The 12,850-nt window shown below is 38.3% G+C and overlaps 1 protein-coding gene across 4 annotated transcripts in view; it reads left to right on the top strand.

Annotated features, from left to right (window-relative positions):
• The window catches only part of fstl4 (follistatin-like 4), a 223,648-nt gene that overhangs the window by 149,653 nt on the left and 61,145 nt on the right, over positions 1-12,850 (top strand). For all 4 annotated transcript variants that reach the window (XM_044223041.1, XM_044223042.1, XM_044223040.1 and 1 more), the window contains one exon: positions 3,456-3,576. In XM_044223041.1, the coding sequence (XP_044078976.1) occupies positions 3,456-3,576 (121 nt within the window). The remainder of the gene's footprint in view (positions 1-3,455; positions 3,577-12,850) is intronic.

Below are 12,850 nucleotides of genomic sequence, written 5' to 3'. Positions count from 1 at the left end.
ATTTTTAGGTTTTAGGTATTTATAGCTGAGGGAATTAAACATGGAATTTACAGTACTTCATAATAAAAAAAAGTTTTGTTATTTTGGCATTTTGACCTAAAAACACTCTTTGTTAAAAAAAAAAAAACTAGCAGAAAATAATCAAATTGCTATTCTTAAAATTAAAGAATCTTTGTTGCTTTGTACTGTGACATCACTAAACATACAAGGTAGACTCACATGTCTCATTGTAGCTCAGATTATTAAGGTCTAGGTCTAGTTTGATCTATCTGTGCATCTTGATACACCGGCCTTGCTCATGTTTGGTGAGTAAAATATCGACCTGCTGTCTGCCTGCAAGGCTCTTCATTGACTCAACTGCTGACTCAGAATTGCTTTCTTTCTGAGACTTTAGCTTTGTTCAGGGAGGAGACAAAATAACAGTGTGAGTGATTGAGAAAATAGTTTAAATGCAAACAATCATTGAATGCATGAATTAATTAATGAATAAACCTACAACTAAATCAGTCAAGCCTAAACTAACTGGACAATACCATTTTGCTAGAGCAGGTATGTTCTTAAACTAAAACAGGTATGTTTTAATTTAATTTAATTCATTCACACTCACTCTCATGTCAGTTTTGTTGCACTTGTTGGGGCGGGACGATTTACATTCTTATCATTAACATTTTTAGTTCCCAGAGTTTAGTGACACCATATAATTCCCTACACAGCTTCAACCCAATTACAGGTCTAACTAGAAGAGTGCACTCACTAGAGTGCAGATCTCCGCCAGGCCTGGTATCATCAAATGGCATATGAATAACACGCCAATGTCTTAAGTCAATTTACGTGTTATCACAATGCCTTTTTTGCTTTTCGTGTGTCATTTCACGGCATTTAGTCTCTACTGACTTATATTGTGCAGAGACAATTTCAAAAGTGAAAATGCCAACAAAAGAATCTGCCAACACTAACACGTCCCCCACGTACATTCTCCCTAGCGTAGAGATGGGTGGATGATACCAAACTCCAAAGCTTGTTTCACTCCTGTGAAAGCGCACTGTTTCAATACATTTTGCCAGAGCTTGTGTCAAATGAAATATATCACGTGACTGATGACGTCCGAAGCTTCAAACATCACTGGTGCTTTGGAAAGTACTTCATTCAGTTTGACATTTTTTAAAGATCTGATTGGCACATTAGTGGGATAATAGGTGAGGAGAATAATTGAGAAATATTGCAATGTACATTAGAAAGACATAATCATAAGTATGAGAACATTTCCTCCTGATACCAAGTAATAATGTAATGAAATAGGCTAATTTAATGAATATCACTCTTCAATCACATCACATTGTGACTATGAAATGTCACATAAATATCAACCTATATCAAGTTTAAAAACACAGACTAAACTACATTAAAAAGGCACATTAATGTTTCGTGTCAGCACAAATATTTTATATCTAGGCTTTTTGGACAACGCATAATTATTTATAATTATATAATAATTATTATATTTATATTTAATTTATCACTTCTGAACAAAAGTATACATATTAGTCTTGAAGAGCTGCTATAAGTTAAGTACAAACCACCAGATATCACTGTGTTTGCTGAATTTGAAGCCCCGAAGCTTCGAATCTTTTTCGGCACAAATAGAAAGAAAGCTCCATAAGGCTTCATCCCTCCATCACTATCCTAGCAGAAACAAGATTCCAAACTGAAGCAGTTGTTGATCACTTGCTGCCCCTACCGGCCGGTTAAGAGGCATGAGGAGTCAGCAGTCAATGGCGGTATAATACAGATCAGTCAATATAATAGGTTTTTCAAATATTCGGAATACCCGCAACCGGGACGTGTCCTTGATCATACAGTCATAAATGTGCACAAAAAATATTAGGCTGATGGGTCCAGTAGTATGTGAGATTAACTGCAGACAGACACACACACACACACACACACACACACACACACGACCAAACGCATTATCTCCTCCAGGCTAACGCCTGTTGGAGATAATTAGTCAAAGTAATTGAAAATGCCTGCGTGCGTGTGCCTTTTAAAACCAGGCTAAATGTGGTTGGAAAAATTAAAGGTTTAGCTAGCACAGATAACTGTATACTATATTTCAATGAGCTGTTAGGACCTTCTTCACCTTGAAAAAGTCATTTAAATGTTTTGAAACCATAGTTATATCTAAAAATACTGTTTCCAAAAAATGTAATGAGTTTGATTGACAATTACCACTAAATGTATGGGCACTAAATAAAATGATTAGGCATAGCGTCCTGTTTACATGCTCCATAAGGACTTGAATTTTGCTTTCCAGCACAAGCAATCTTTTAACAAAGATTGACCTGCATTCAGTGTTTTTACACTTTTATTAGTTACTGCTATGCTTTTGCACAGAAACAGAATACAGTGCAACTAGAGTTGTTGAGCACAAGCTGAGCTGTCTGTTTATCTCCCTAAAACTGCTTAACATCACCTATTCAAAGATGGTTCCCCTGAGAAAGACACATCACTAAAGTGGAGGAGAGGACTTATAAATGACAAACAATGGAGGAGAGTGTGTTGCGTCTTCCCAGGGGAACATCTTTGAATGAACTCAGGTGCAGTATGCAGTAAGAGTAGATATAGTCCTAAAATGGAAAGCAATCAGAAACATCACTTACATGACAGATTACATATTTAGCCCACCCATTTTAAACTGAATGAAATTACTCAGAATAAGTCCGTTTCTGTGATTCCGGTGTTTATGTACGATTTTCTGATGGAAATCTTATTCTAATTATTGGTGGAATGAAAAGCTCATTCTAAACACTACTTATAATGGCAAGTGTATTCAGGTTGGCAATTTATTTCAAATTGCTATTGCTTCTGCTGGAAACCCAAAGCACTTGTAGAACAGCAAAATTTGAAAGGTTTTATGAGAAGGCTGTACTGTATGTTTAATCACTATTATGTTTTGTCTTTTTATAAAAGAGAGCAGCAAAAGTCCATTTTAGATAATATACAATAACTTAAATATGTAAAATACAGAATGTAGGAAAATTTAGTTTTAATTACATGAAGGATTCTATGATTCTTCACTTCAGTACTGAGGCTGAGCGCAGCTGTTCATATTCATAAAAAATGCCTAGGCTACCCTATTACAAGAATAGTGAAATGTTAAATGTGTGTGGTATCTCCTATTGAAAAATGTCAGATTTACATTTATACAGAATGGACATAATGCAGTTCTATCTTACAGATACCTTAAAATAAAAAAGATTAAAAGCAAGAGAGAAATGATAAGTAAAGGCTATGATAAGATGTGAGAATTTTGTGGCTGTGAATGATAGTTGCCTTTATCACCTGGCATTCCCACAAGTTTTCCATGCAGATTGTGTTTTTATTTATTTATTAATTTATTTATTTTTGTTCTGCTATATGATTGAACACAGCATGTGTGCTTGTGTGTGTGTTAGATCTCTATGAAGGAGCACCTGGAGGACAGCCTGCTGGAGTGCACCATGCAGGACCTGCTGCGTTACGACGACTACAACAACGATGGACACCTCAGCCTCCATGAGTTCTACACAGCTTTCCGTGAGTCTTTAGTCTGTCCATGCTTTGCCCTTTTTACCAGTCTTCCTTTCCTCCCCTCATCCTTATTTTCTTCCTCTTCCTTGTGTACTGACAGAAAACAAAGATATAAAGTATTTATCCCAGAGACCATGTTATCCTGTAAAACTATCTATCATTCTTAAAGCATATTTAAAGTCTGTCTTCTTTAAAAAAGTAAAACAATGCACATGCTAATAAATCTCTTTATAATTGTACATACTTAAATCCTATCTGCCTATCTACATTTTCTGCTAAAACTACATGCCCAGTTTTGCACCTTTTGGCTAATTAGTTTGCTTTAGTTGACAAACTGTGCAATACACATGTCACACATGCTTTTAAAAGCTAAAAACACACAGCTTCCTGTCACTACTATTTACAACCTGGTGACCTCCCATTCAGGGAGTCAGCCTCTCCACAGCAGCAATCAGGATAAAAGTGCTTCAGCCACAGATAAATTGATAATTGCACACTAGCCCATGTGCCCAGACCCAGCCATGATTATAGGATTTGGAACAGCCATAATAGCCTTTGGGGAATAGGCTGAGCGGCAGCTGAGAGCACAAGCAGGTTCCACCTTATTAAGACCAATAATCACAATTCCACCGCTAATGTTACTGTAGCATCATCAAAATTGCTGGACGCCATGGCAACCTGCTGCAACTCCTGTTTTCAAACTCACAATTTTTATTTCCATCTTGTCTTTTGAGACTTGAGACTTTTGAGACTCCGTTCCATATCTCACTTCAAACTGCAGTGAAATAACCTAGATCTGAATCCAAAGCGGCAATAAAATCTGATAAAGTTGATGAATCCAACAGTTAGCTGTGGCAGGTGGCCATTTCTAAGGCTCTACCTTCAGCTTGTGCAGGTCCATTAAACCTCACCACTAATTTAGCCTCCTAATGACTGGTTTTAGTGGGAACCATCCTGCTATTATTCGGTTACACTCACCTCACCTTCCAGATGGGCAGTGAGCAGACATTGCATGGTATTTATCTACCTACGGGCCTGCCTGCAGGGTTCTAGCCCATGTTTGTCAATGCATTTTGTGTTTGACAAGCAGTTGAAGAAATGGGTTGGGACCAATAAAACAAGCTATTGATCAGATGACGCTCAAGGTTAACTGTTGGGCTTCAGAAAGGAAACACCAAGGGGGAGTAATTATTTTTGAGTGGTGCATCTGGTGTTCTGGATAATGTAGATAGTGTTGAATTGTGTAAGTGTGTGTGTGTGAGTAACTGCAGGTGAGTCTGTGTGTAGTTGTGTGTGTGTGTGTGTGTGTTTCCTGGGATGCAGTCAGTCTCCCCAGCGAGCGGTCTGGGAAGCAGAGCAGCCAGGAATCACAGGTGTGTTTAGCAGGGTGGAAATTTACAATATGGTGAAAAGCTTGGAAGATAAAATACGCAATATAGACCTAAATGATGTGAGGAGGTATTTTGCCCTGGTTGATATTCTGCTGTTATGCCAATTGTCTGATCTCAGGCGAACATTTGATACACAAGCTTTAGTCATGTTTTGGAGACCCTATAACTTAAATCACAGGGGCAGAAAATGTACTCGGCAATCCTTTGGTTTTCATGGTTCTCCTCTGTTGATACTTTTCCTTCTGCAGCTTTGATATAAGAATCAAAACCCTCTGGGCATTTCCCAAAAAGATAACTCCAGCTTCATTGTTGCTCCCTCAGTCAGTCATTGAACTTGTGCTATTAAGAAACGCTAAGTGTGTCGTTTTGCCCCTTTTGTTGTCTTTGCTTTATTAAATATATAAACCTTGACAAGCACATTGTTTTACAGAGCTCTGTTCTGTTGCCACCCAAATCTATTTTTTATTTTTACCACAAATTGAATAGAGGAGAATATGCTTGGAGAATACTCCTGAGATGATTGCATTCTTATTGATTTTTTCCTTAGTCTACCTTTTACAAGCCCAGCAAGTTGTTTTATATACTTCTTTACTTTTCTCTACAGCCTCCTTGGCACCTCCTGTTAAGTAGATTCTACTTCTTTCTCCAAGAGTATGGATTTATAATTACAATCAAAGAATAATGCTAACTGAATGTTACTGATGTGGTCTCAAAGATTACTGGCAATTGCTGGCAATCACATTTACATCTCAGACACTTAAATGGTGCTCTAATCCAATCAGTCCAACCATGGAATAATCTTTAATTCCTAAATTATCAATTTTATAAGTAAGCAGCAGTATGTAGTATAGTCACAAAATAAAGCTCAAAGTGGGCCGCTCCGGTGGCTCTGGCCATCGCCATCTTGGCAGTCCCTAACTCTGGCTAAGCCAAGATGAGGCGGGCCAAATGAAGCCTGGTTGATGAAACCACCTAGCAGCAAGCCACCTGAGAGGGCACCAACCTGTCGCTCAAGTTGCCATTTGAGGAACTGCAGTTTTTGGCACTTCTGCGTTGGCAGAGGTTGCTGCTTGATATTGACAGTGCTCTTTAGAGGTCTGAAGTGATTTTCATAGTCGTATTCACAGTATGTAACCCTAAAATTTGAATTCTACTTCAGCTGCAACCAATAATTAGTTTAGTTACTGATCAATCTGTTTTTCTTTTGTTAGAAATTGAGGACAAATGCTCATCACAAGTTCCAAGAACCTAATGTGACCTCTTCAGATTACTTGTTTTGTCTGACCAACAGTCCAAAACCCAGTGGTATTCAGTTTTCAGTGATTTTAAAAACTGAGAAAATCAGCAAATCCTCACACATGACAAGCGCGATGCAGAGAACATTTGGCATTTTTGGTTGATAAATGTCTTAAATGATTAATCCATTATCACAGTTTTCTGTCAGTTAACTATTGCTTAATTGTTTCAGCACTAAATTCTATTTCTATACTTTTGACCATATTGCAAATCACCCCAGTAATTCTGAGGTTTAGACCATTAAAGCCAGAAAAAGAACAACCTCTTGTTCTATGCTACAGCAGGAGTGAGTAATCAACCTTCTCTTTGCTCTTTGCATATTGCAGGACAGAGATAACAGCATAACCAGCTCTGTAGTTTCCTAATAGTGTATAGTTTCAGAGAGTTCTTTTTCATTTTCCTTTTTTCCTAACATTTATTAAAGTGTCAACATTGTGTAGGAGCAGATGGATTGTACACATGCCCTTTGTATCCGAATTAGAACCACTGTAATTAAACAATAATAAATGTGTGGGAATTTGCCTCGAGGACGTTGGCACTGATGCTGGAGCTGAGATGATTCACATTAACTGTTCGGTAAAAGACAACACTTCATTAGCACTGAAGCTGATAGTTGAGCTGGCTTGTTGAGAGATATCTGAAGCCTGCAGATGTAATATATATACGGTCACACAAGGTCAGAGCTCCTTCGTGGATACATGTGTAGTATATAAAGCCGTCCTGCAGTGATACATGGACTGCATGTTCATCATGTATGGTGAGTGGCCTATCAATTTCCGAAATTTCCGTCTGTGTGTATTATCTAGAGGCTCTCCAGATGAGTAGGGGAGAGATTTGTCTGCTGCACTAGTTAAAGCTGAACGCTGTAAGTGGAATTCATTACACACCCACGTCAGGATTGACACACAGCCGCAGCGTTATCGGCTGTTACCCTTCAATTTACCGCCCTGAAACTAGAGACCTTAGTGTGTGATTATGGTCAAAAACTTCAAAAGTTGTCTGATGCTGAAACTTTGGGACTGTTGGAGACCCTCCAGGTCCTGCAGAGACCAGCATGAAAGCAGCAGAACAAAGAAACAATGATGGTCATGAATTCAAACTAATGCCCCAAACCAATGTCAATCCACTTGGTTTATTTCACTAAATCGTCATGATTGACTCTGGGTCATCAAGCCAGCAAATTGGGAGAGCAACAGAGGAGTAAAGGAGGAAAACACCAGAAAAAAGAGGACATGTGAGAAGGAAGCAGCAGGGCAGCATCAGAAAGACAGCGGGAAGATTGTGGGAAGTTTTGAAGAAAGAGATTAGAAGAAAAGTGAAGAAGAGAAGGATAATTATTCTTTATTAACGCTTCTCTCTGTGCTTGCGTTGGCAAGATTTTTAGACTAGACATTGCTGAAAAGTTTGTGGTTCTAATCTTTATATTCTTCCTGGAAGTTAATTATCTTGGAGCAGCAATCCAACTGCATTTTCATTTTCCCAATTTTCTCTACAATTTAAAATGCTTCTGGAAATATTTTGATTGCTTCAAAATGTATGTCAAGGTTGGTGATTTCCTTATCAGACTGGTTTATAAAGTTTAACTTTGTTTATTGGACTTATATGTAACTATAAGGTTGTAGACCTTGTTAACAAAACCATTAGTTGTTAAGATGCAGTGCAATGAGCCAGTGGTCCTGTTTTTAATTTATTTGAAAAAACACACAGTTGGTGAGCCTCCAATTAGGACAAGGCTAGTTTTCGTTTGTTCCCATTGTTCCTCCATCTTTCTCCCACATGCAATATATGGAGATGATGGGCTGCACTGGCAGGGCCACTCAGCAGGTCTGACTAATTAATCAAGAGAGTGACGTAGCAGAGATGGAGAGGGAAAGCAAGAATGTTATGAGGAGGAGGAGAGGAAGGAAGAGGAAAAAGGAGAGTAGCATGTGGAGAAGACGGGATTCTGAGGCGGGTGGGGGAGGGAAGATGAGAGCCAGTGGTGGGAGAACAGAAGAGCCTCTTCCCCCTCTCTGGAGGAGAATGGCCAGTGGGAGAAATGAGAGGGAAAAAAAATGAGAGAAAGTGGCAATAGAAGAAAGAAAATGAGATGGTTGTAATTCGTGAGAGACAAAGAGTAGACAGGGTCAGGTAAAGGTCAACAGGTTTGTAGAATGTTTGTGAATAGAGGGATGTGTAAAGCTGTGTACTATATGTGTGTTGAAGACCTTATGTACAAGCACGAGACTGTTTATATGTTTGTACTGCATATTTGTGTACCTAAACGTATATGTGTGTGTGTATTTCCCTGGAAGCATTTGTCTGTATTTGTACATGGTGTCTAGCTGTGCGAGTTTGTTTCCACAGTGTGTGCATTATCCATGCCTCTGGAACATAGATGTACCTGAACACTACATACATTCAGAGACACCCACGTAAAACCATTCATGTACATCCATACATATACAGTATGTATGCAAACAAAAATAGATGGACATAGGGATAATCGGTGGGGCATGCAGAGTTGCTATGGCAGAGAGGACGAAACTCGTACTAAAACGTGCCCTTTCCCATTTTAGAGTAGTTTTGTTTCATTGAATCAATAAATCAACTAATCACTTTCAACCCTGTCTCCTAGAAATTATATAGTACTAATTTGTTTTACAGTGCCAATAACATTGTGGGAAGAAACATAATCGTTGCCTCAGTTATGTTCACAGACAGTGCTACATTTTAGTACCGCAGAAAAGTTGTAGGGAGGCGGGCGTATAATACCAGGGTTCACATCCTGAAAACAATAGCACTTTGGTTAAGGTTAGGAAAAGATTGTGGTTTCGGTTAAATGTTAATAAAGTAAACTTGTTGTGTCTCATGCTTCAAGTAATTGCAGACATTTTCTGTATTAAAACTAGACCAGGATCTTTCCCTAACCTTAACCAAGTGTTGTAAGTGCCTAAACATAACCATAAACCATAAAAAAGTTTAATAAAGCTCTAGTTGCCATGAGTGGGTGTTGTATTGCAAAAGCAGATTTTGTTAGAAAACAAATGAAATACGTTGTCAGTAAACATTTTACTGATTGGTTCAGTATCAACATTTCTGACTTACCAGCTATGTTAATTATCAGTGTTTCCACATTATGTTGATATAAAAAGAAAACTGGACAGCATTACGTTAAGTCCAAAATGTGTTTACTGTAGCAAATTATGACAGGGTTGTCATTTCAGCATCACACTTTGGACAAAAACTGAAATCACATTTCTTTTGAATTGTATAGTGCAGGTTACGTACAATGCAGAAATGCAGCTGTTGCAACAGGATGAAATATTTTTCCTGCTGGACTCTGTCTCCATTTTACACCTCAGCTCTTAAGAGAGCCCTGATGCCTCTGCAGCAAGATAATATCTTTTTGTTGCTGTCTGGCATCTCCCGTCAAGGTTTGATCTTCCATGTTTCGCAAGTTTTCCCTTAATCTGCACAAATGATCTTGCTGAGATCAGGTATCACTTATACAACAGGAGCCTGTTGTTCTCTGACAGCCAAGTGGGTGAGAGACCTCGAGCTAAGCTCTTAACAACAAAGTGACTTTGAACTGGTGGTCTTGGAGGTTACTTCTGCACCCACACAATAACATTCTCTCCACCGTCTCGTCTCCTCTGCTTTGTATTGTTCCCTGTCCATGTTATCTCTACCATATCCTCATCTTTTCTCCATCCTTCCTCACTTTTTTCCATTTTCCTCTCACCTTTTTGCATTTATCTCTCTATACTGTTCCTTTCTCTTTATTCTCTTTCCTTTCCTTTCCTTTCCTTTCCTCTCCCCTGCTCACTCTCCCCTAGCTAGTGTCTGATGCCTCATTACCGTTCAGTGGACCTTTACAACTAATTGCCGGTGTGTATAAGGGGCTTTCTGGCACCTTCCAAGTGTCATCCCTATTCCTGGGTAATTACCAAGTGTCAGGTAGCTGCAGTAACAGGAAAGGGACTGTTGAGGCTTTGGTCACACTTCTTCCATGCTGCATTGAGAGAAAAATTGATTTATTTTTTTTTACCAAATGTTGTGTATCTGATAAGGTGTTGCTGTTTGTTGTTTAATGAAGTGATCCATGTTTCATGTGATCTATGGTTGGTTTGCTTCTGGAATAAGTTTGTTGTAAATATATTTGTTTGTTCATCACAGTTAATGAAACAGCATATTAACAGCATCTTGCATCTTTAACTAGAATTTCCTGTGGAAATGAGATTTTAATGGCACATAAAGCAGGGAGGGATCGTTCCAAACTGTAAACCAACGGCATACCAGTTAGGGAGAGAGAGGCAGCTTTTAGTCGGTTGGGTCAGAGGGGCAGCATTGTTTGCATTATTGTTTTTATTTATTATTAACCATTTAAAATATATTGTTTTCAAGGAAGTCAAAGTGACAAAAAACCCTCAGTGTCCTGTTTCATTGTATGTTCAGCCATGTTGCAGCTCTGAGAGACCACTTAGATCGTCTTTGTAATCCAAATACAGTATATAACTGTTGCCACCAACAAAAATTTACAACACATTACAACACAGTGTTTGGCCAAACCCTTTGCTGACATTGTCTGTTGAAAGCAGCAAATATAACAGGTTCCATCAACTAGATATACTTTGAATTAATCTTAGGTTACATCAATATAAGTAATAGATGGTGGAAACATTTATATTTTATTTTATATGCTGATGTATGGGGTTATTACTTTAAATTGGATAAATGTATTATAATATAACTGCTACAGCTTCATCTCTCAGCTTTCATCATTTATTTTTTGCCACTTCCTCCTATATATATTTTGCCAACATATAACCACGTGGCCAGCAACCAATTAACTGTTGGTTCTGCATAACTACCTCACACATTCAGGCACTCATGTATTCACTTATGTACACATGCATATGCATTTCACATACAGTCACACACACATACTCACATAACACATTACAGCCAGTGGTCATCCAGCAGTCTGTTCTGAATACAATCGTGAGAGATGTCCAGTGAGTTGTCATGGCAACTATGGCTGTCGGTTTAATGTCCGAATCATTTATTTAGTGCAACACTTAGCCGATGCCGCTAATTCCCTGAAGGAGAGGAGAGAAGAGAGAAGCATAAAGCCAGAGAGGAAAGAAGATACAGAACAGTGATAGTAAATAAGAGGTTCAGTCAAATAAGCTATATGAACCCTGCGCACGATTGACAATTAATGATATGACTTGAGATGAGATATATGACTTTATTATCTCAGAGCGTAAACACTGCAGGTAGAAATCTTTAGTACATACGAGGGGCAAACATAAGGAGAGGAGAGCAGAGGGGAAGCAAAAATTAAATGGGAAACATAAGAGGACATTCGGACAGTGTCTGTTGATGCCCTTAATATAAAAAGAAGCAATAATTTACTGTGTGCATCTAAAGGAAAAAACATGAGCGCTGTCCTCATAGGATATCTAGAGACAGTGTGCCATCAATTTATTTTATAATTTTACAACTACAACTTAAAATGCACAGCATCAGAGCCACTATGAAGCACTCTTCAGTGAAGCCCTTAACTGAGACATCCATGTTTTGTAAATATCTTCCAGACTAGACATATATACTGTGTGTGCAATGGTTTGACAGAAAAACTATGTGTAGAAACTGCAGTGGAAAGGTTGATATTATTGGAGTCTTGTTAACCTGGAAAATAAGTTTGATCCATGTCCTTATATGTTAGTGAAGCATGATGGAGTAAAAGAATATGGTACATTCCTGAAAACTGTCTTGTGTCTGCTATCAAAATAAAGCCAGAATGCCCATAGTTTGACATTTTGGGAAATAGGCATGTTCACTTGCTTTCCAAGAGTTAGAGGAGAAGATCAATATGACTCTTATGCCTGTGATTTTAGTATAGAGCTGCAGCCAGGAGGCAATTAGCTTAGCTTAGCATAAAGACTGGAAGCAGGGGGAAACAGCTAACCTGGCTCTCTCTAAAATTAAAAAATATGCCTACCAACACCTTACTAATGAATATTTAGTATCTTGTTTGTTTAATTCATACACAAACAGAAATGTAAACATGACAGTTTGTGATTTTACAGGGAGTTACGTGCTGTAACTATTTTTTGGTACACAAACATCTCCATGCTCAGTGTTAACCCACAGTGAATCTAAATTAGTTCTGAGAAATCTCATTAACACTAAAGATTGAATAATAAACACATGGTTAACGTTATGAAACGGTCACAGTATGGTTAGGTTTAGGCACCAAAACGACTTGGTTAGGTTTAGGAAAAGATCATGGTTTGGGTTAAATTAAGTAAGTCATGTTGTTAGTAAGTCACATAAGTCACGTCACGTAACTTAACTTACATATGCAAGTAAAATAAGTAGATATTTACTTTCGGTTTCACACGGGACACGAACAGCAGTCTCCTAGGTGAAAGTCCTGTGTTTGACCCATCCATCCACCCCGTTGTCCAAGTTACCTTCTTGGACTTTGTCGCTCTTTATACTACCTCACCTGACTTCCTCCTTTGCTCCCATCATAATTACTACGGCCACTAGAGGTCACCACCAAACAATAAACGTAAATATGGGTTGTAATAATCTGTTTG

The sequence above is a fragment of the Siniperca chuatsi genome, linkage group LG14 (genome assembly GCF_020085105.1).
Source record: "Siniperca chuatsi isolate FFG_IHB_CAS linkage group LG14, ASM2008510v1, whole genome shotgun sequence".
Taxonomy (NCBI): Eukaryota; Metazoa; Chordata; class Actinopteri; order Centrarchiformes; family Sinipercidae; genus Siniperca; species Siniperca chuatsi.
The sequence above is the reverse complement of the archived record's forward strand: the minus strand, read 5'-3'. Positions and strand labels throughout refer to the sequence as shown.